The sequence below is a fragment of the Triturus cristatus genome, chromosome 3_2 (genome assembly GCF_964204655.1).
Source record: "Triturus cristatus chromosome 3_2, aTriCri1.1, whole genome shotgun sequence".
Lineage (NCBI taxonomy): Eukaryota > Metazoa > Chordata > Amphibia > Caudata > Salamandridae > Triturus > Triturus cristatus.
Window position 1 is genome coordinate 111,215,480 of NC_140584.1, and position 21,217 is coordinate 111,236,696.

At 47.7% G+C, this 21,217-nt stretch overlaps 1 protein-coding gene across 3 annotated transcripts in view; it reads right to left on the minus strand.

Annotated features, from left to right (window-relative positions):
• SLC35F5 (solute carrier family 35 member F5) overlaps positions 1–21,217 on the minus strand; it is a 405,130-nt gene that overhangs the window by 20,574 nt on the left and 363,339 nt on the right. For 2 of the 3 annotated variants that reach the window (XM_085647333.1, XM_085647334.1), the window contains exon 17: positions 5,619–5,710. In XM_085647333.1, the coding sequence (XP_085503459.1) occupies positions 5,629–5,710 (82 nt within the window). In that variant the 3' untranslated portion in view covers positions 5,619–5,628. The remainder of the gene's footprint in view (positions 1–5,618; positions 5,711–21,217) is intronic. The other variant, XM_085647335.1, reaches the window with a different exon arrangement.

Genomic DNA, 21,217 nt, shown 5'->3' on the forward strand with positions numbered 1-21,217 from the left:
TCTTCTTGCGTACTCAGGCACAAGTGGTACAGGCGGAAAGGCATACAGGAAGCCGCAGTTCCACTCACGACGAAAAGCGACGCTGAGCGAGTACCACCTTAGAACCTCCAACACACAAAACTGCTGACATTACGCCTTCTCTTCGGTGGCGAACAGATCTAACTAAGGCTCTCCCCACTGCTGAAAGAGACGTTGCACCGCCTCCAAGTGAAGACGCCATTCGTGATCGACCAAGCACTGACGGCTAGTTCGTCCACCCTGACATTCAGAGAACCCACCAGGTGTTGAACCACCAGGGTCATGCCCTAATGTTCCAGCCATGTCCTGAGGCGGAGAGCCTCCTGACAAACTGTCCACAATCCCACCCTGCCCTGTGTGTTGCAGTACCACATGGCAGAGGTGATGTCTGAACACCTGCACCACTTTCCCTTTGAGAGAGGGAAAGAATGCCTTCAGTGGCACTCAGATCGCCTGGAGCTCCAACAGGTTGATTTGTAGCCTAGACTCCAAAGGAGACCAGACGCCTCTGATCTCCCCCTCTCCCAGATGCCAGCCCCATCCCAGCAGTGACGCATCTGTCACCACCGTTAGATTTGGTTGGGGAAGGGAGAGGGCACTGCCGCTGACCTAATCTTGGTTCGCTAGCCACCACAGCAGTTGTTGAGCAGTTACATCTGAGATCTGAAGGTAGTCTTAAGATTCGCCTGATGCAGCGCCCACTGGAACTTCAGGTCCTACTGCAGAGCCGGCATATGCCATGTGGCATGTTCCACTAGCAAGATGCAGGAGGCCATGAGGCCCAGAAGCCTCAGAGTCATTCTCATCGAAATAGGGGATAGAGGCTGAAACATCGGTATCATAGCCCGACTATCCTGTTCTCGCTGCTCGGGAAGATAGGCCCGAAACTGCACTGTGTCCAGACAGCTCCAATGAAAGGGAGCACCTGAGAGAGAGGCAGATGTGACTTTGGCACGTTTATAGTGAACCCCAGCGAGTGCAGGAGGTCTGCTGTAGTCTGGAGGTGGAAGATGACAGCCTGGGGGGAGCCCGCCTTCAACAGCCAGTCGTCCAAATAGGAAAAGACTGGTCTGCGCAGATGAGCTGCGACCACCGCCATCACCTTTGTGAACACCGGAGGGGCACTGGTAAGGCCAAAGGGGAGCACAGTGAACTGAAAATGCTCTTGACCCACTGTGAACCGTAGATAGCGTCTGTGGGCTGGCAAGACGGAATATGGAAATAAGTATTCTGCAAGTCCAATGCCACCATCCAGTCTACGGGGTCGAGGGCAGACAGGACCTGAGCCAACGTAAGCATCTTGAACTTGAAGCGGTTGAGGGCCCTGAGGTCTAGAATAGAACACAGGCCTTTGTCTTTCTTGGGCACCAGAAAGTAGTGGGAATAGCAACCGAGACCTACTTCTGGTGTAGGGACTCTCTCAGTAGCTCCCTTGGCCAAGACAGCTAAGACTTCCAGGCGCAGAAGCGCCAAATGATCCTCTGATATGCGGTCGAAAGACGGTGGCATGGAGGGAGGAGTAGTCTTGAAGAGGAGGGAGTAGCCCCTTTGGACAATTTGCAAAACCCACCTGTCCGACGTGATGGATTGCCAGTGAAGGAGGTGATGGCGAATCCTGACTCCAACTGGCCTATAATGGGCCTGAAACATGGGACTAGGAAGGTTTCGAGGCTGCTGCAGGGGGAGGGAGGGTTGACTGGCACACCCGCTGACTCCCAGACCCGCTGGGTTGTTGGGTCCCATGTCCGGGGCCACACAGAGGCTGGGCAGCTTTTGTGAACCGGTGGCTAGACTGGGCCGAAAGTGGTTGGGCACTCCTTCCGTAGCCACGAAAGGGGCGAAAAGCAGACTAGAGTGCTCGAGAAGGTGCAGTAAGGCCCAAAGATCTGGCCGCAACTCTAGAATCTTTAAAGGGCTCCAGCGCCGAGTCTGCCTTGCTGCCAAAAAGAGGACGACCATCAAAGAGCGTGTCAATCAAGGTTGATTGGACATCCCCCTATGGCACAAAGGAGCAAGTAACTCTTCCCCTGCTGGCTCACAGCCAACTCTGTCACCTGCCACCCTCCCAACCCCCTTTCAGCAGCCTCCACCCGCTCACATTTTCCACCTCAGAGGCACCTAGAGAAAAGGGAATAGCATACTTTAATGGACCTGGAAAAAAACTACCATCCCATTTGCCATAGCGCGAGGATTACCTTTTAATAGGTGAAATTAGATGCAGAGATACCGACCGGAATCCTTAATTCTGGACACCTGCTAGGTCTTCACCTAAATCAGTCCAACTTGTAATCAGGACCTAGGTGTTCTACACCATGTTTTTGCAGGACTTTAAACAATTTATGCGAAGTGTTTCAAGATGGGGAAAATAGTGTACTGTTCTCTCATATTATATTTGGATAGCATTTAAATTAGGAAACCCTATGCTTGTTCTACAGGCATAGCAATTCCATGTTGTCAAGCTGCCTATAAAACTACAGCCGCATAGTCTGCAGTTTTTTGGAACTGATGCTTTAAAGGTTCCTTATTATCTGATTGCATTCATAATTTGTTCCATGCTGCTTCAGAACATGGGACAAAGTCTTCACATGATTGTTCCTCGTCCTCCTCTTAACATGTTTCTGCATGTGGTCACATAGATGGAAAAAACAGTACTGTGTGCTCTGGTGCAAGAACATATGGGGCAGGAGCAGGTCTGTCTGGCTCAAGGGGGGTTACTGCATGTTTAGGAATGTGATATTGGCATAACGGATGAAATATACTCCTCAAATGTTATTTGCAATTTGGTCCAAGTCTTACTAGAAGTTGGTAAACGTTGTGATGAGGGACAGGTAAAATGGTCTGAGTCTGTGGGCTTGAAGACATCCTTCTGTGGTCCTCTTTCAGGGTCTTTATACATTATTGGGTCTTGAATCCTAAATATCTGATGTGTTCGGGAATGACAGAGTCAAGGGATCTTAAATGTCTTCCTTAGACTATTTTTGGGGTTCAGATAATTTTGGTGTTGAAACTCAATGACACCTAATGAGGGAGTGATGTAGGATCTTGTGGTAGGCTTTTGGTCACCTCAAGTGACCACACTCTAAACTTCAAGTGACTCTACTGAGTCTCACTAGGGTATAGAAAGCATTCTGAGCGACCCACACTTATAGGTGTTGCTCATTGGGTTACTCTAGGTAAAGTCTCTGTACCTGTGTGGTTTTGCTGTGCTGTCATTACAAATTCCTGAATGGACCCCTGATTGCCTGAAAAATGTCCAGGTTCATTACTCTACGTCATCTTATTCTTTTAACTCAATGGCAGCGCAGGGAGACCACCTATGATAAAGACTACCATGGATAGTCACTTTACAATTGAAACACTGTCACACCAAGCAGGTTTCTATATCATGATCTTAAGAAAGAGCTAGATTGAGTATCCACAAATTATCTGATTGCTTCAAGTTTGTATAACATTATGGACAAAATCTAAATGGTATATTTTCCATCAGCCACAACCTAGGAGATATTTTCATATGACCAGGAAGGTGACTATGAAGCCTTGCAGAAGCTGCTGATGTTCTTTGGTACCATCCAGTCTTTGCTGTGTATAAAGCCTTGTTTTTTGTTGTTGTTAAGAAACAGGCTCAGAGTGGAACCCCAAATTTTAGCTGCAAACCCACTGGTGTTAAAACATATTGTAAGGTGGGGTCTGCCTGCTGAGGCATTGTGTAGGTTTTGGCTATGTGAACAATAGTCATTCTCATTCAGCTAAACATTTGTAGAATGAACTGAATGCTGCGGAAAAAGGTAGAGAATAGCAAAGGAATGCTTGAAGTGCTGTATTTTGGGTATTGTATTGTCGGTTTGGGTGCGGTGCCGCCCTGGGCACCGCACCCAAACCGACAGACCACGCACGCAACCTGGGCTTCATCCTGGACTCCTCCCTCTCCATGACCAGACAAGTCAACGCCGTCTCCTCGTCTTGTTTCAACATCCTGCGCATGCTACGTAAGATCTTCCGGTGGATCCCCACCGAGATCAGGAAGACTGTCACCCAGGCCCTCGTCACCAGCCGTCTGGACTACGGCAACGCCCTTTACGCCGGAACCACCGCCAAGCTCCAGAAGAGACTCCAGCGGATCCAGAACGCCTCAGCGAGACTCATCCTCGACATCCCCAGACACAGCCACATCTCCAGACACCTGAGAGACCTGCACTGGCTCCCGGTCAACAAGAGAATTACCTTCCGGCTCCTCACCCACGCACACAAAGCCCTACACAACCAAGGCCCGAGTTACCTCAACAGCCGCCTCAACTTCTACGCTCCCAAACGCCATCTCCGATCGACCAGTCACGCCCTCGCCGCCGTCCCCCGCATCCGAAGAGCGACAACAGGAGGAAGGTCCTTCTCCCACCTGGCCGCCAAGACCTGGAACTCCCTCCCTCCCGACCTACGCCTGACCCAAGACCACCTCTTCTTCAGGAAGAAGCTCAAGACCTGGCTGTTCGAGCAGTAGCGGACCCCCCCCCCCCCCCCCCCAAGCGCCTTGAGACCCTCCGGGTGAGTAGTGCGCGTTATAAATGCCTTTGATTGATTGATTGATTGACTGTATCATTCTTTGTGAGAGAAGCAAAATGCAAGAGTGTTGCTCACCCCTTTGGGTTTTCCAGAAATAGAAAAAAATAACCAAGATCAGAGGGATGTGGAGATGAATGTGAGGGAGGAGTTGTAATTATACATACATATTTTGCCTTAATACTAGGATAGCAAAATATTATTTGCAGAAGGACTAATCATATGAAGTCCACCAATTGTTTTCATTCACTTGCGTAGCGAAATAGGGACACTGCTTGTGTTGCCCAGAACTCATTGCACCACAAATTGCTTTCTGGGGTCATTTAGGCTGCTGAGATTGAACCATTCTGGCGACCGGAATCTAAGACATTGGCAATTTCAAATAATTGGAATAGCGCCATGTGGTTGGGGAAATTCTGATTGGCTTCCGGCATCCATCAAATTGAGCTAATGCATGAAATGCCTGAGAATTTTGTTATCTTACACCAGTCCAAATAAATTATTGTGTGCAGTTTTCGCACTTCTTTTGCCCCAATAGACGGTTTTGGATTCACAAAAATGCATGGATTCACACAGCAATTTACATTTGAATACCACTGACAAAAATGCCCAGCTTAACATATTTTATGCAGCTTTAACATTTCCGCTACTGTCCATAAAATGTTGTGATTAGCGCATGTGTATAAGTACATGGGAAAGTAAGCAGGCCACAGTCTTTAAAAGTGATTAACGGTCACTCACAAAATGAACTGAGCGGCAATCAGCTAAAAAGCTTTTTGTTCGGGTCATATGATTTGAAGTCATTCATGGATGTAAGTCATCTAATAAGTGGAGAACTGAAAACAGTAAATGTGTCTGTGTCAATCCAAAGCGAGTCTAGAGAAATTTGATTTCAATATGCAATTATAATATATAAATTAGACTATTCATTACCACATAAAGAATATGTTAACAGAAATATTTAAACTTTTTATTGTTAACAAATAATTAAGAACATTTTGTCACAAGCATAATTGAAAATCAAAAATGATAAACAAGTAACATACCCACATCCTATCAACAGCCACTGGTTCCACTCTCCTGAGAAACACTGTGCATTGGAATGAGACTTTCACACTGTTCACTGTCTTCTGGCATTCTTTAGATAAGAACATTTTCAAAATTATAAATTAAAAGAGAGACATTTGAATGGAACGGACTGCAGAGGAAATTCTTTAAGAACAGTATTGCTTAAAGACAATTTAGAGATTCTGGTGATCAAACAGATGCTGCAGTGTACTTTCAGAAAGTGCAAAATTCAAAGATGGAAACATATACAAACTATCCCTAGACATCAACCTGCAATCATCATGTAAGGGGAATAATTAAATAAAAAATATGTTACCTACCTGTGACCCTAAAGCACCAGTATGTTTCATAGATTAACATACTTCTAATTAACAGGGTTATGCTGGAGGGCACTGCGCTCTCAGCTCTACAGCAAAAGCTCAAGTTTGGGAAGAGCTTTAAACAAATGGTAAGTTCTCCTGGGGTTATGGTTTCAATGACCCAGGAGACTTTTTTTCTAATGTTTCTGGGGGACTGCAGAACTCTTTGAAACTCCCCTCCCCCACCCAACATTAAAAAAAAAATTGGTGATGCCCATGCCTCTTCTTGGGACATCATCAAAAAATATATATGTAAATAGCCTTCGCAGGGCATTATGGGGCGCTCATTAACGAATCAGTAAATAATAAAGTAAGCGGCTGTAGCCACTTATTTAATATTCTCTTTTTGACTTTTTTTTAAAACAATCCTGTGTGCGCCGGTCCCACCTGGACCACCCCTTTTTTTTTGCAGAGGTCTGCGGGGGCCCCACGACCACCTACAATGTTTTGAGTCACATAGGAGCAGCCATTTTGGTTTTATTAACGAGTGCACACCCAGGGCACCCCAGCCCATTATTCGAATTCAGGGTTGCAGGAGAAGCCACAGAGCCAACTGCTCCTGCAGGAGCAACCGCACCCTTTTGTTCTTTTTTTTAAATTAAGTCGGGTGCCCTGGTGTTCACCTTGGGGACCCTACAGCTGGTCACTCATCGGGACTGGATGAGGGGAGGCCCAGGGCCCCCATAGCTCCGCCAGCTCCCCTGTCTACACCCAGGGTATTTTTGGCAACGCAAGGGAAGCCCCCACCCAGCCTAGGGTTTAGTGTGTCCTTACCCTGTCCCCTTATGTCGTTTTTGTATGTTTTTCTTAGGACTTGGGGCTGGGCCCGCGTCCTAAGATGGCTAATGCCACATTGGTGTTGATGTGGTGGCAACCAATCAGATCTCATCATGAGACTCTTCGACACCACGGATCCTCCACCACCGATATATACAAAGTTTTTGAGCATTAATTGCTCAAAAGCTACTGAAAGGAAATCACAAAAAGCATTCTTTCTGGACCAAGGTAAAGCTTTCTGCCATATTATCTGTAATACTGTGCCTGGAGTGGTAACTTTACAGCCCGGCACAGATGGCACTCGCTAATCCTATCCTTAAAGACTTTGCTGTAAAAATGCCAAAAGGTTTTGGCCCTTTCTAGCTCGACCTGGATGGCACTGTGCTAACCCTATGCTTTCAAACCCTATGTGGTGCACACTAAAGACTGTGTGTGGTGTGGGTTTGGCAGCCTGCTGGGGATTTAGCCTCAGGGTATGGCGGGATGCTAAGCCATGGCAAATCCCCCACTGCCCAGCTTGGGGATGGCTGCCTGCGAGGGAGTTGAAAGCAGGGCATGGCTGCAAGACATGCCCTGTGGCTAACCCCACACTGTGCAAAAAGTTGTGTGCAGCATGGGGTTGGCTGCCTATGAGGGGTTTGTTGCAGGACCATGGCCGCACGCTGCGGGGGTTGGCTTTAGGTATGGTAATAAATTATTACTTTATGTTAAAAACTAGAAATACACTGAAAAAAAACAAAGGTTAAAGTAACGTTATAGTTAGGTGTGATAAAAAGATGATTTATTTTTTAACAAAAACAGCTTTAGAAACAATGGAAAAAAACAAAGGTTAAAGTAACATAATAGCTAGGCAACAATGTCAGTGGCATTAACGTTTTGAACAACAACAAAAAAAACACAATTCACCAGTTATAGTTAGCAGAGCAAACTATAACCTGCGCCCCCACCATGCACTGCTTAGGACCTCATATATTATGTCACTCATGACATGCTCTATGACATTGTTTATAACTTCCCTGATGACATCTCATTTGACATAATTAATGACATAAGGAATATGCTACTTACCAGTATGCATCTGTTCTTGGCATGTAGAGCTGCAGATCTACACACTTTTGCATAGATCGCCATCTGGTGTTGGGCCCGGATGTTTGCAGTTTGTTTTTCCTCTTGGAAAATCTTTGGAAGTCACGAGGTCGGTGACTCCTTCCTTGGTTCGTATTGCGCATGGGCTTCGGCTCCATCCTCAGATTGTTTTTCGCCAACAGGGAAAGATGGAGCGTAGTAATAACAGTGAAGAAACCCATGTGTGTTGTATCTAAATAAGATAGACTGGAACAGATACAGGTAGCCGGGGAGGCGGATGGGCGTGTGTAGATCTGCAGCTCTACATGCCAAGAACAGATGCATACTGGTAAGTAGCATATTCCGTTCGAGGCATATGAGCTGCAGATTACACACTTTTGCATAGACTATATAGCAGTTCCCAACCTTAGCGGCGACCAACGGTATCTGCTGCAGTGGTTTGAAATAGTGTTTTTAGTACAGCCTGGCCCACACTAGCTTGTTGCTTGGTTTGCACATCTACACAGTAATGTTTAGTGTGAGAAGTTGGCCTGGCATATGCTGTTCCTAGTTATAGGGACACCTTGCACCAGTCCAATTCGACTCCTATTGATGATAGGTTTAAGACAACCTTTAAAGAAAGCTATCCTAGTGGTAGCTGTGGAGAGCAGCCTTCAGGCTAAGTCTTGAAGGAGTGTTAAGCTTATTGTTTTACCATAATAACCTCTTGAATAACCAAATGAAAGAGTAGCCCACACAGGTATATATATAAAATATATGTATTTATTCTAGACAGAATCCCCCCGTCACTTTATGTGGCTAGTGGCAAAGTTACAATTCAAACAAGCATTTCTAAACAAAATAAATAGCACAGAAATCAATGGGCCCCAGGGGGGGACCAAACCATATACTAAAATAGTGGTATAAGAACCACGACAATTCTACAGGCAATGCCTAGGGCATTCAGGATCGCTTGCCCCTTCAGAATCCACCCACAGTTAAGAGGAAGGGGACCCACGGGAGACGCGTGCAGTGCAAAGGGCTGCTATCGGGATCGCAATGTTAGCCTATGGAGAATGTCGCGGTTGAATATTTAAAGTTTAAGGACACTTCTAGCAACAGTACAAAGTTAAGGCTTGAGACTTAAGGCTTTGGAGAGCCCACCACCACTGGAGTACCGAAGTACCACTGTTACCTGCCCCAGGGAAGCCGGGTGCATAGGTCGATTCTGGTGTCGGGTCGCGGGATGATTTTCTATGGAAAAGTAGTCCAAACTGCTGCTAGCTGAAAGCGTCGTTGAAGTCGTGAAGAGTAAAGTTGAAGAGAAGATAAAGATGAACCTGAAAGCAGAGGGGACAGAGTCTGGGTCACAGCAAAGTGACCAGGGAGCTCACAGCAAGGAGCTCGTGGAAGTCGGGTGCTTCAGGTGTAGAAGGTACAGCTGGGCTCTGCAGTCACGGGCTCCGGGAGGCTTCAAGGAAGGCCAGCTTCTGGAGGGCGACTGTCCCACGTCGGCTGAGGGTCGCTGCGGTGTTAGTGTCCCGATTGGATCCACTAAGCATTGGCAACCGCAACCCACGCAAGATGAACAAAGTAGCTGCTGGTGCAGACCCACGAGGTCTGAGGGTGCTCTCTTTTGCAGGGAGCGTAGAGCAGGCCTGGAGCAACCAGCGGAACTCTTGGAAAGATAGGTTTTCCTCCGTCAGGGCCCACAAGTCGAGAGACAAGGGACCGCGGAGGGCAGCAAAATGGAGTGCGTAAAAGGGCTCCCACGGGCCACCGGAGCGGGCTAGGGAGCTGAACTTTGGCACGGATGCTGCTGGAAGGTTGGCTCAGAAATGGGCCAAAGCACCACTTCCCCACTGGTCGGGGTCGGGTGCTATGCAAGAGGTGGCCGGGGTCTCGGGGTATGCAGGGATCTCGGCACCCACGTGGTCCGGGGTGCTCAGGCTTGCTGGGCACACTCACAGGACTCTGGGATGCACTGGAGACCCACCTCAAGGTTGATGGAAGGCGTCGAAGTTCGTGAGAGCAGCGAAGTTCCAACCGGGTATCTTGCAGTCTTTTAGGTGCCTGCCAAGCAGGGGGATAACTCCTTTATCCCAAGGGAGATTTCTTCAGTCAGCTGGGCAGCAGCTCGTCGAAGGTCAGTTCTGTGAAGTTCTGGACGAATCTAAGGCTCTAGGGCAAAGTTATTCCTATATATCCCCAAGATTAGGGGATGGTCCAAAATAGAGCCTACCAATCAGAGTAGAGGCGGGAAAGGGTGGCTACACCCACTCCCCTTTGTGTGTTTCCCGCCTGGGCGAGGGGCAGGATGCCCCTGAACCGGTTCCAGGCGGTGTATGCAGAATTGGGGCTCTGCAGCTGCCTACGTGCAACTCTGAAAGGACATTTGGTGCACCCACCCTGTTCCAATCCACATTATCCTGTCTGGGGAGGTGCTGGCACCTCCCTGCCACAGGAGCCCTATTGTCCAGCTGGCGAGGCTGAGGTTTTCCCCAGCAACAGCCAGCCAGAGTCGTGTAGGTGGCGGACAGTAGCCATTTTGTGGTACATGTGCACTTTTAAATTGGTGTCTAAATTCTACCGCTTTTCCCATATCACCCTCCTAGCCAGGGGGAATCGTGCCCCCATGCCCATGGCTGGACTGGGGGTATGATTCCTTCATGTTTGACACCAAACACGATATGGTTCTGTGTAGCCATTCTCAAGTTATCGCGATGGCGCGATTCACTTATAATGCGGTTTAGAGTATATGGTATGGCTACACTACAAACAACCCAGTAACGGTTTTACGAAGGTTGCAGAGAGGTCCTACTCAGGTAGGGGTCCCCCCTCACACATACCTCAGCACCCAGCCCTGCAGGATTACCAGGGCCTGCCATAGGGGTGACCTATGAGAGTATATGTGTTGTAATGGTATGGGACATAGGGTACCTACATCCCTGTAAGGGGTGCTAGCACCACCTTACCTAGGCTACAGTAGTGGCCTGGTGGTGTCAGTTTGGGTGGCTGTCCCAGGGTGGCACAATAAGTGCTGCAGCCCTGGTAGGCCTACTGGGGGACCCATGCCCTGGGTACCTAGGGTACCATCTACAAGGGACTGGTAGGGCATGCCCAGCATCCAATTATGTTTGTACCTAGAGTACTCACAACAGTTTTAGGGAGAAAGCAGATAGGCTGGGGTCCTGGATAGCAGGATCCCAGCCAGACTAGTCAAAAACCACTTAAATACCAGGCAAAAAGTTGGGGGCAACCATTAGTCAGATTCCACTCTCCTACATTTAGTGAAAGTGTGCGGTGTTGACAATGTAGCTGCTTTGCAGATATCATCTAATGGGATATTCCCTAGACAAGCCATAGAAGTCCCTATCTTTCTTGTAGAGTGGGCTTTAGTGGGAACAGATAGCGTGCGTTTTGCTTTGTGGTAGCAAATCTGTATGCATTTTACAATCCACCTAGCTATCCCTGATTTAGAGATGGGGTTGCCTTTATGAGGTGGTGAGAAAGAGACAAACAGTTGCTTTGTCTTTCTGAAAGGTTTTGTTCTCTGGATATAGTAAAGCAAGGCCCTTTTAACATCCAGTGTGTGTAGAGCCCTTTCTGCAACAGTTTGAGGTTGCGAGAAAAAAAACGGTAATTCTACCGATTGGTTTAGATGAAAGTGTGAGATGACTTTGGGTAGGAATTTTGGGTTGGTACGGAGGACAACCTTGTTCGGGTGCATTTGGAGAAAAGGTTCTTGTATAGTAAGTGCTTGTATTTCACTGACCCTTCTAAGGGAGGGGATGGCTACAAGGAAAGCTGTTTTCCAGGTGAGGAATTGCAGTTCGCATTTATGCAAAGGTTCGAAAGGCGGTCCCATTAGCCTTGTGAGCACTATATTTAAGTTCCACACAGGTGAGGGTGGCACTCTGGGGGGAATTATTTGTTTTAGGCCTTCCATGAAGGCTTTAATGGTAGGCACTCTGAAAAGTGATAGGTGCTGTCTGTTTTGTAGGTAAGCGGCAATTGCTGCGAGGTGTAGCCGAATGGATGTATATGCTAGGTTACATCTTTGTAGATGTAGTAAGTAGCATATGATGTGCTGTATGGATGCGTCTAGAGGGTTGATTGTGTTGTTATGGCAATAAACAACAAATCTTTTCCACTTGGCAGCGTAGCAGGCTCTAGTGGTAGGGCGTCTAGCCTCTCTGATAACGTTCATACGGTCGGGGGAAGGTTAAGGTATCCGAATTCTAGGATCTCAGGAGCCAGATCGCAAGGTTGAGCTGAGCTGGGTCCGGGTGTCCGATCTCTCCATGGTTCTGGGTTAGGAGGCATGGTGAGAGGTGTAATTTTTGGTGTGGCACTACTGAGAGTTCCAGCAGCGTGGTGTACCACGGTTGTCTGGCCCATGTTGGAGCTACTAGAATGAGTGTGAGGGGGTGCTGTTGTAGCTTTCGCACCACTAATGGAATTAGTGGGAGAGGTGGAAAGGCGTATGCAAATTTGCCTGACCAGTTCATCCATATCGCATTGCCTTTGGACAATGGGTGTGGGTATCTGGCGGCGAACCTTGGGCATTTTTTGTTTTCGTGGGTGGCGAATAGGTCTATCTGTGGATGCCCCCACATCTGAAAGAACAGGTGAAGAACCTGCGGGTGAAGTTCCCACTCGTGGATCTGCTGCGTCTGTCTGCTGAGCAGATCTGCCATGGTGTTTTGGACTCCTGGGACATGCTGGGCTAGGGGAAAGATTTTGTGTGGAATTGCCCATCTCCATATGCTCTGTGCTAGTTGAGAGAGCTGTGGAGAGTGTGTGCCGCCTTGTTTTTGGATGTAGTACATGGCGGTCATGTTGTCTGTGCGGATAAGGACTGCCTTGCCTAAAATCTGTGTGTGAAAGGATTTTAGGGCTAGAAAGATTGCCAGTAACTCCAAATGATTGATGTGGAGTAACTTTTGTTGGGGCTGTCCATGTGCCCTGCACTGGGAGGTGTAGTAGATGAGCTCCCCAGCCGGAGAGCGATGTGTCTGTTGTCAGGATTATTTGTGGAACCGGGTCCAGTAACGGTCGACCTCTGGAAAGATTTGTGGTGTTGCACCACTGCAGAGAGCGATGGGTGCGACCGTCTACCAACACCAGATCTGTCAGTTGCCCCAGGGCCTGGTTCCATTGGCGCGCTAAGCACTCTTGGAGTGGACGCATCTGGAGTCTTGCATGAGGCACTATGAAAATGCAAGAGGCCATCATCCCTATCAGTTGCATAAACACTCTTGCTGAGAGAGAGTGTTGAAGTATGAATTTTTGACGCAAAGCCTGAATGCTTGCAATCCTGGCCGGATTGCGGTAGGCTATGGCTTTTGAGGTGTCTATGGTGGCACCGAGGTATTGCTTTATGTGGGATGGTGTTAGCTGGGACTTTTGGTGGTTCACCGTGAAGCCTAGTTGGTGAAGTAGTTGGATTGTAGTGGCGGTGTGGTGTACACATTGGTTGTAGGACGCGGCTTTTATCAGCCAGTCGTCCAGATACGGGAAGACGTGAATGTGCTGTCTTCTGAGATGTGCCGCCACTACCGCTAGGCACTTGGTGAATACCCGTGGTGCTGTTGTGACCCCAAATGGGAGCACTTTGAACTGGTAGTGTTGCCCGTCCACTACGAATCTGAGGTACTTTCTGTGGGCATGGTGTACCGGAATGTGAAAGTAAGCGTCTCAAGTCCAGTGTGGTGAGAAAGTCGTTCTGGGAGAGGAGCGGAAGTACCTGCTGAAGTGTTACCATGTGAAAATGGTCCGAATGTATGTATGTGTTTAGAGGCCGTAGATCTAAGATAGGTCGTAAAGTCTCGTCTCTTTTTGGTATCAGAAAATATAGGGAGTAGACCCCTACATTTTGCTGATCGTGGGGGACCTGTTCTATTGCGTGTTTTTGTAGGAGGGAGATTACCTCCTGTTTTAGTAACGTGGAATGTTCTTGTGACATTGGGCGTTGCCTGGGTGGAATGTTGGGGGGGGGGGGGGGGTAGATGTGAGTTCTAGGCAGTACCCTGAACGAATAATTTGGGTCACCCATTTGTCTGATGTGATGGACTCCCAGACGTGAAGGAAATTTTGTAGTCTGCCCCCGACCGGAGTGGGATGGTCTGGAGGAAGCAGGGGAAAGTCATTGGGTAGGCGGTGTGGCAGAGCGGGCGGTATTTGTTTTGCCTCTGCCTTTATTGTTATTGCCTCTATATCTGCCTCTTTGATAACCTTTTGTGAAGGTGGACTGAGGAGGGGATTTGTAGGACGTGGACGCGCTATCTGAGGAGCAGACTCTGCCCGTGCCCCGAAAGGAAGAGCGGCGAAAGGAGCGGCGAAAGGAGGGTGTGACTGTAGGGCTCCCATAGATTTCGCCGTATCTGTGTCTTTCTTCATCTTCTCGAGGGCCTCATCTATCTTTGGACCAAATAAATGTTCCTGATCAAATGGATGGTTTAATATGGAGGCTTGTACCTCAGGTTTAAAGCCTGAAACTCTCAGCCAAGCGTGTCGACGGAGGAGGACACTAGTGTTAATGGCCCTGGAGGCTGTGTCTGCTGCGTCCAAGGCACAGCGTATAGAGGTATTAGTTATGGTTTTACCCTCTTGAATTAATTCATTGGCCCTATTTTTATATTTTTCTGGGAGATTGTGCATGATGGTTTCTAGTTCATCATAATGCGCTCGGTCGTATCTGGCCAATGGCGCTTGAGTGTTGGCGATACACCATGCCTGGGACGCAGTGCGTTTTCCTGACGCGTCCAGAGCTTTGACTCTTTGTCAGGCGGTGGTGCTTCGCCTGATGCCTGGGAATTAAATCTTTTCCTTGCAGTGGATACCACTCGGGAATCCAGTGGCGCTGGTCCTTTGATGTATGCAGGATCTGTGGGGGCGGCTTTATACTTTTTCTCTATGCGTGGGTTTAGGACCCTAGCCCTAACTGGGTCTTTAAAAACCTCTGGCGCATGTTTTATTACCCCTTTGAGCATAGGTAGTATAGCAGTAGACCTATGTGCATTATCAAAGGTGTCTAGAAGGAAATCTTCCTCTACTGGGTCAGTGTGTAGCTCTACCTCGTGATAATGTGCCGCCCTCTGAAGTAGGTGGTGAAAACCTAGTGAGTCTTCTGGTGGAGATGGCCTGGATGGATAAAGGTCATCTTGTGGGACATCTGGAATGTCTGGATTATTATAATCATCCCAGGGTTCTGGGGATCCTGTAGGGGTGGGGTCTTGTGGCACATCTGCTGGGTCGTAGTATGGGTCCCCCTGATCATCATGGTCTGGAGACGGGGTCGGAGAGCGATGAGGCAGGGGTGGAGAAGGTGTAGGGGGCGGAGGTGGAGAGGGTGGAGGAGGTGGGGAAGGCACTCTGAAAGGGGAGGTAGCACAGTCCTTCCTCTTTGGAGGTGGAGCTGGAGCTGGTTCGTCCAAATGTCTCTTTTTAGAAGACAGTGCCAAATGTCCAGTTTTTGGATCCTTGGTAAGTGTCTTTTGCAAAGGATCCGGTGTAAAAAGTTCTTGCGACACTGGTTGTTCGGTCGGCACCGACGTTTTCGGGGCCGATGGCTTTTTAGGCTTGTCTGTGCCATGCTTTTTTGGAACTTCCGATTTTTTGTTCGGTGCCGAGACAGGCTTCGGCGCGGGAGTGTCGGTGTCGAGGGCCTTATGATGTTTGGTCGGCACCGAGAGGCTGGGTTTGGACACCGAGGGCTTTGGTACGGGGCTCGGTGTCGAGGTAGAGGCCGATCTCTTCTTCGGTGCCGAAGGGTGTTTTTCGGCACCACTGGCAGGCTGGCTCGAGCCCGAGCCGCCGGAAGGCTTACTTGGCTTATTCACCGGGCCCGAAGGTGGGGTGTTCGAAGCAGTGTCTTTGGTCTTGCCTAGGCCCGGAGGCGAAGGCGTGACCGAAGCCTTTTTGGGTGTCGGCGTGGGTGTGGGAGGGGGTATTTTACTCACGACCCTCTGCGCCGGGGTGATGTCCTCCACATCCGAGTCGTCGGCTTCTGAAGCACTGACTAGGTCCTCTTCGGTGTGCTGTTGTCCCGGAGCTTCGACGTCGTCCCCGAAGATGTCGACTGGAACGGAAGTCAAGGAGTGCGCCATTTTCCGTCTGGCCCGTCGATCTCCAATAGTCTTTTTGGATCTAAAAGACTTGCAGGCGGGACAGTCTCGAGCCTCGTGTTCAGGGGAGAGGCAGAGGCTGCACACCTCATGAAGATCGGTGTGGGGGAATTTGGACCGACATCGAGGGCACTTCTTGAATGGAGTTCTTTCCATCAGCCGGGACCGGAGCCTGGATAGGCCCGAAGGCCGCCGTCGATGACTGGAATCGAAGGTGTGTCGAAGAAGAAGGTGATTGAGGAGATCAGTATCTAAACAATACCGCGGAGAGCGAGGATTCCGCTTCGATCGACGAACTGGAATGTTCGGAACCGGAGCGCGAAGTATTACATCCGAGCCCGATGGCGGAAAAAAACAATCTGAGGATGGAGCCGAAGCCCATGCGCAATACGAACCAAGGGAGGAGTCACCGACCTCGTGACTTCCAAAGACTTTCCAAGAGGAAAAACAAACTGCAAACATCCGGGCCCAACACCAGATTGCGATCTATGCAAAAGTGTGTAATCTGCAGCTCATATGCCTCGAACTCCAAGTGTTAAAGAGAATGGAGTAAGATCTGAACAAGAAGTCGTCAAAGACAACAAAATGCAACAGATGTCTTAATGAAAAAACTACCATAACAAGAGGCTGACCCAAAAGTGCTTCACCTGAGGTCTTGAAGGCCTTAATGTTGTCCAGAAGGACTTGCTGTGAAATCTCTGATAAATTCTGACTTAAAAAAATTCTAGACCTCCGGTGGACCAAGACCAACCACCTTAGTCAATCCACCCAAGGTGAAACCTCACTGGGCAAGCAAATTCTTTTGGTCCTGCTCAGAGTTTTTTCCACCAGAAAATTCAGGTGAGGAGACTCTCGCCACAAACCTATAATACTTCAGTGGAATCTTCCAGAATACAAGCTTATTCTTTGCCATTATGGCAGTATCGGAGCTCCCTAAAAGAGAAATACAAAGGTAAACATTTGAATCGGCGAAGGCACAAAAAGAATCCTGCCAACAAGAGGACTTCTATGGGTGCAAAATTTGACTTTCACCCGCTCTGAGCAGTTCCCATCAAGATCAATGGATTTAGTGGGAACCCACTCAACGCTTATAATATTTGGAAGGGACTTTGCCAGATATAGCCTGCTGCATTGCCTGCTGGAGGACTTTAACTCCCATTTCAGAGACTAAGTCAGAAAGTAGAATCTTCAACCGGGACAAACCAGCTTGTCATATTCGATCAGAGCTCCACTGTGGTTGGCCTGAAATTGCCCCTTGGTCCCTGTCACACACAAAGAGTGCTTTCTAGAAGCGGTTTGCTTTTTCTTGGCACTTTTTCTCTAAAATATAAAATAAATCATTTTGGTTTCACTAATGGGTTTTTGTTTTTCATTCTGTTGATTACATTTATCTCTATTTTTATACATAGGTGTGGGATTTGTAATGAGGGAGTTGTATTTTTTTTTTTTTACACATTTTCTTTAAGGTAAGCTTGTGTGCTCCGTGTCAGGAGTTGAACTGAGGTTTAAAGTTATGGAACCTTGTGTTGGACCTAACAAGTTGGTGACTTTATTACTTGTATTGGACTACCATCACCCCAATTAATAATTGACATAGGGTATAAGAAGGTGGCAGGGGGTACAAATGTCAGTTTCTTCACAAACAATAGACTACACCCTTTCATTATGATCTTCAAGAGCCATTGCAATGAAATAATCTTATGCCATCCCAGAAGTTACTATGCTGCACAACCATCTACAGGTTTTGGATGTACAAAACATCTTGAAAATTAAGAGAATTTGCTCCTGGATTGGTGGAAACTGCAAAGCAAGAGCCTTATTCCCAACAACTTTTCCCTGAGCCACACTTTATACAACCATTAAGAAATTGCTGACCAGCTGCTATTGCGGTCTGCCAAAATGAAACCTGAAGAATTGCTTTGATAGGGAAGCCAAATCTAAAGCCCTAGCTGTTGGACAAGTTACTTACCTTAGGTGATACCTTATCTGGTAGAGACATAATCTAGTCACAGATTCCTTACCTTAGACTAACCCAGGCGTCCGGATGGATCCTGAAACTTTTGCTGGAGCAATACCCTTGCGTGCCAGTAGATGGCGTCAGTCGGCTCCACGTGACGTCGGCGGCATCATCCACGCCGCAAGTGATGTCTGTGTCACTCATATACCCGCCCCGCCACCGCCAAAACCAACTTCTACGCAGGGTTGAAGGACAAGACGGAGGTCCTCATCCTCGGCTCCACCTCTTCTGCCTAGGACGACTGCTGGTGGCCAGCCTCGCAGGGAACTGCGCCGACACCCACCAACTACGCACGCAACCTGGGGTTCATCTTGGACTCTTCTCTGTCAATGACTCAACAAGTCAACGCCGTCTTCTCCTCCTGCTTCAACACCCTCCGCTTGCTTCCCAAGATCTACAGATGGATCCCCTCCAAAACCAGAAGGACGGTCACCCAGGCCCTCGTCACCAGCAGGATGGAGTACGGCAACGCCCTCTACGCGGGAACCACGGCCAAACTCCAGAAGAGACTCCAACGCATACAAAACGCCTCAGCAAGCCTCATCCTTGACATCCCCCGCCACAGCCACATCACCGCCCACCTGAAGGACCTGCACTGGCTTCCCGTCAACAAGAAGATCACCTTCAAGCATACCTCAACAGGCACCCTCAGCTGTCGAACAAAATGCTGAAGTTGCATGTCAGGGATGGAAAGCAATGCAGTTCGCTTTGAAAAGACCAGGTCAACTCAATTGCTGTAAACCATCAGAATCGGCAATGAAAAAGGATGGATTTAGGCTCAGATATCTGAACTGGGGTGAATGTTTGTCATTGTTCAGCATTCTGTCCATCAATCATTCTGTTTGCATTTGTCACCCCAAGTGGGAAGGGTATGCCCACATGTGGGTCCTGTGCTCTCCATGCTACTGGAGTCAAACTAGCCTGGCTGATGAGGGGTGATACCCCGAAATCGGTCCCAGGATGCTTGTTCCCGGGAGGACCTGGCCTGGCAGTTCGGGTTGGACTGTTCCCATGGGAAGCAGGGTCAAGACTGATTTACATATGGCGTAGTTTAAACTGGAATGGCATGGGGAGCAAACAAACTACAGATTTAGCCCCAGATATCTGTACTGGGGTGAATGTTTGACACTGTTCGGCATTCTGACCATCAATTGTTCTTTTTGCAACCATCAGAATCAGCATACAGCCATTTTAAAGTTAATAGATGCTATTGCTAGCTCTAAAGGGCACCCATATGTTCCAAGTTCAGTGCTTCAGAAGTACCAAGTTGGGAAGATCCTTTCAATTTCTTTGTTAATTTTAAACAGGTGGCCTATAGCGCAGCAAGGCTGCCTGAGGTGGGGACAGTATGTGGCCCCTATAATACCAAGAGAACTATAGGCCGTATACGAAGTGGCGTATCCGATTGGAACTACGAGATAGTGGATATAAAAAATATATTCTGGAATATTTAGGATGGGACAGAGAAGTGTACCGGGGAATGTTTAAAGAGATCAAGCGAACTCAAAGAGAAAAGCCTTGGGTGCTCAAGTGCTGTTTTTCCGTATTAAGAATGTGGGTGATTTTATGGTCCACTCCAACCCATGCTAGAATGATGAGGAAATAGTGGATAAGGCTTATTCTGAGAAATGTTTGGATACACGGCCAGCAACACAAGAAACAGGATTAGACACCTCTCAGGCTGAAGGAAGCCATTGAGTCGGCATGTGCTTACCATAGGTCTCCTGTTTTCAGACCACAAATCAAGAAAGGTAAGAGTTCCAATTTGAGATCAATGGGGGTCCTGAACATTAATGTTAACCCTTCCACGGGCCATGCCAAAATGTCCCCAATGCTTTGCTTCTGGTAATTGGGGATTACATTGCACATAATTATCCTCAGAGGGTTAGACCAGAAGAATGAGTGGTAGTACTGAACAAAACGGAAACATTTTCTGCTGCCAGTTCAGGTAGGAAGTTCTTCCTTGAAGGCCGCTTTAGATTTGGATTATAATGTGTTGGGTATTAACACTAAGTGGCTGACTCCTGAGCAGAGAGGCAGGCGGGGAGGTTTGCGTAACCTGTGTACATGGGGACTAACAAACGTATTCTACCATAATAATGCAGTTAAGAACTGGGGTCCGGAGGTCAACTTATGCTAAGGAGTCATATATACTTCACCTGAAGATGTTATACTGGGCTCTGATACTTCCGCTTTGTCAGGAAAGACTCAACTAACAGCTTCGGGTGAATGAAGGTTGACACTGGTGGAGAGAAGCTCCTATTTGTACAGAAGATATTACAGATGATTATAGGAATAAGAAGTCTAACAGAAAGAGAAGTGAGGATAAACATAGGGGAAACCCTGTGTTGGTATTTAAAGGTGAAAATTCCATGGATAATTGTTCCCTATCAACAGAACCAGTATGGGTACATCACAGAAACTACAGGGCAAGTCAGAAGGGGGATCCCACTCATCAAAATGGCTGAGAATAGCAATACAAGACCTAGATGCTAGTAAGGTTGCAGCATATTTTCTAGCAAAGACGGGGCCTCTACTTAGGGTTGTTTACCAGTTTAAGGCCATACAACTACTAGTCCCCTTCTTTTAGACAACAAGTGTTGTTTCTAGCTCACAACTAAACAGGGGCGGTTCATCATGTTGGAGGGAAGACTGAAAAATATCTGCTAGGGAAATTTTATTCGCGGTTTGTTTTTATATTAGAAAATATTGCTGGGCCTATCCCTGGTATCAGTTATTTGATCTTTCTAATGTCCAACGAAGCTCCCCATTTCCACCTCCCTATGACTGAAATCCCAAGTAAATGACTGGGCATGGACCTAGTGAGACCCTTAACCCTGTCCTCAAAGATTAGTTATAGTAGACTATTCTACCAGAAATCCAGAGGCCATTGTGTTACACAGCACAACAACAATGGTGGTAGCACAAGCCATGATTTTGGTGTTTTCTACAGTGGGATTCCCTACGGCACTCCACTCATTTGCAAACTAATAGGCCAAATCGTTCAGTGATGGTTTCATGGAATGTTACAATGGAACTATCAAGTTGTTATTACCAAAGGTTATTTAAAAGAATGGAATAGACTAGGAAAAAGCTTCCAATTGTCCTGTAATGCATTTAAGAGTCACCTCCAGCAATCAAGAGGGTTCCCCTTTTGAACTTTTTTTTGGGACGTCAGCCAAGGTCATCTAGAAATTGCAGTTATACATTGGGAGGAGGAGGAGAATAAA